At 55.6% G+C, this 2,903-nt stretch overlaps 1 protein-coding gene across 1 annotated transcript in view; it reads right to left on the reverse strand.

Annotated features, from left to right (window-relative positions):
* ANOS1 (anosmin 1) overlaps positions 1-2,903 on the reverse strand; it is a 53,192-nt gene that overhangs the window by 5,870 nt on the left and 44,419 nt on the right. Inside the window, exons 12-13 of the mRNA XM_014528825.1 lie at positions 1,909-2,006; positions 289-359 (exon numbers count right to left, since the gene is read on the reverse strand). Of these exons, the coding sequence (XP_014384311.1) occupies positions 289-359; positions 1,909-2,006 (169 nt within the window). The remainder of the gene's footprint in view (positions 1-288; positions 360-1,908; positions 2,007-2,903) is intronic.

Consider the following 2,903-nt stretch of genomic DNA (forward strand, 5'->3'; position numbering starts at 1 on the left):
TTTGGACTCTGGGCTTTTATATAGATAGGTTTTTATTGATCTCAGAGAGGAAGGGACGCAACCGCGTGAGGCGCTCAGTCCCAGGGCCGTATAGAAGGTCCCTGGGAGAGAGACACCTTCAGATGTGCAGCCAAATCAGCACGCAGAGGACAATTCAAAGCTTTTGTCCAATTACATGGAACGCTGAGCCCTTCCGGGTGGGCTGGGTGTCCCTGAGGGACGGGCCTCGCCTCTGAGGCACAGGCGGCATGCACGCACAGCACTTCTTATATTTAAAAAAATGAGGACCCTCTCTTGTCCCTATTCTCCCCCTTTCGGGAGGGAGGGGTCTCTGTGACTACTTCCCGCCCAACATGGCGCTGGAACAGAAACACAGGCAACGGCTGAAGTCCGAGGATTGAGAGGCTCGGAGGTGACTGTCCGGCCCCAGGACGGGGGACCCCGAGGGCTCTCACTGGCGTTAGGGACGCTCACCCACTCTCGCTGGCGGGGTCCCCGAGGGCTGGGGTGTGGAAGAGGCAGGGGGGACCCTGCTCTGCTGTCTTTTGGGGGGAAGGCAGGGGGCGCTGCCGCCGGAGAGCAATGCGGATTCGTGAAAAGTGAGAGACAGGAAGTCAGAGAAAGCCCGGCAGGCGCGGCTCCGTGGTTGAGCATCGACCTCTGAACCGGGAGGCCAGGGTTCGATTCCCAGTCAGGACACATTGTGGGCTCGATCCCCAGTCGGGGGCGTGCAGGAGGCAGCGGATCCGTGATTCTCTCTCATCATGGATGTTTCTCTCTCTCTCACCCTCTCCCTTCCTCTCTGAAATCAATAAAAAAAATATTTAAAAAAATGAAAGAATCTCTCCTCCACTGCTTATCTTCATGGGGGTTTCTTTTTAAATATATATATATATATATTTTAATTGGCAGCGGATCCGTGATTCTCTCTCATCATGGATGTTTCTCTCTCTCTCACCCTCTCCCTTCCTCTCTGAGATCAATATATATATTATATATTAGTTATATGTTATACTAGAGGCCCAGTGCACAAAATTCGTGCAAGGGGCTTGGCCATCGTGGCCCCGGCTTCGTCCGGAAGGTCGTCCAGGAGGATGTCTGGAAGGTGGTTTGACTGTCCGGTCTAAGTAGCATATTATGCTTTGATTATTATAGATATTCTGTCTATATATATAAAAGCCTAAGTGACCGGTCGACCAGTCGCTATGACGCGCACTGACCACCAGGGGGCAGATGCTCGACGCAGGAGCTGCCCCCTGGTAGTCAGTGCGCTCCCACAGCCAACCTCCTGGGTTCCCTCCCTGCGGCCGGCCAGCCCCGATCGGGACTGGGCGACACAGCCCCCATCGGCCCCGATTGCCGGCCAGGCCAAGGGACCCCACCCCACTGGGCCTCTAGTGTATACATAATAAATCAATAATATAAATAAATAAAGTTAAGAGCCGAGTCGTCGGCGCGTGGCGTGGACAGGTAACGCCTGTCGCTGCTGGGTGAGTTGGTGGCACTTGGGGACGTGGCCGCATAGAATGTCCCTGGGAGAGCGACACCTTCAGACGTGCAGCCAAATCAGCACGCAGAGGACAATTCAAAGCTTTTGTCCAATTACATGGAACGCCGAGCCCTTCCGGCTGGGCTGGGTGTCCCTGAGGGACGGGCCTTGCGTCTGCCCATGGACCAGCCAGAGTGACACGTCGGCGAGCTCTCGAGGGGACGCGGTGTCCGGGGAGAGGAGGCGCGAACGGGGACCCTCACCTGTTCCGTCTTCGCGTGGCGTTTGCTCGATAGGGGATCTGTGAGACCGACGTACCCACGGGACAGACGACTTACACGTCTCTGGGTCCAATTCTATACACACATTGGAGGAATCTAATGTCTATTCCGGATGGAGCCGCGGGGTCGCGGACTTACCTGTGTCATGGCGGACGCCTCCGCCGCTGGCCAGGTGGTATCATTGTGGGCACAGGCCTCCGGGACCCACCGCACGTGGTAGCGACTGGCGCCGGGGTCTGCAATGGAGAACAGTCCGGGGTCACATCCCACCCAGTCCCGGGTCCCCAAGATGTGACCGAACAGGAAGGAAGGAACTAAAATTACACAGGTGACCCCCAAATGCATGCCTGAAGCCAAGGGGGGCCCACGGGTAGTTCAGATCCCGACTATTATCCCGGGATATAGTGGTTGAGCGTCGACCTAGGAGCCAGGAGGTCCCGGGTTCGATTCCTAGTCAAGGGCACATGTCTGGGTTGCGGGCTCAATCCCCAGTAGGGGGCATGTAGGAGGCGGCCGATCCTTGATTCTCTCTCATCATGGATGTTTCTCTCTCTCTCTCTCTCTCTCCCTTCCTCTCTGAAATTGTCTGATGGGATCGGGTGCCTGACTGGGACCTGGGAGTTTGCTCTGAGCATTTTGGGAGGAAAAAAAAGAACTCACATAAGAGAACGAGAGGGACAGCAGGCGGGCCCTGCGGTGCCGGGTTCGAGGGGACCCACCGAGGGGGCCTTTGCTCTGTGCTGGTTGTATTTTCCTTTGGATTCTTTTCGAGAGAGTGGGAGGGAGGGGGAGAGGCAGAGAGAGAAACGTCGACGAGAGAGACCAGAGCCGGGGATCGAGCCTGCAACCCAGGAGCGTGCCCCTTGGCCAGAATCGAACCCGGGACCGACTTCGGTCCGCAGGCCGACGCTCCATGCACTGAGCCACACATCCAGGCTGGTCTGCTGGTTATTGTTTTTTTAAGAGAATTGTGGGGTTTTTTAAACAGAATTATGGTTTGTTAAAAAATATATTTTGTATTGATTTTTTACAGAGAGGAAGGGAGGGGGATAGAGAGTTAGAAACATCCATGAGAGAGAAACATCGATCAGCTGCCTCCTGCACACTCCCTACTGGGGATGTGCCCGCAACCA

The sequence above is a fragment of the Myotis brandtii genome, unplaced genomic scaffold, assembly GCF_000412655.1.
Source record: "Myotis brandtii unplaced genomic scaffold, ASM41265v1 scaffold655, whole genome shotgun sequence".
NCBI classification, from domain to species: Eukaryota; Metazoa; Chordata; class Mammalia; order Chiroptera; family Vespertilionidae; genus Myotis; species Myotis brandtii.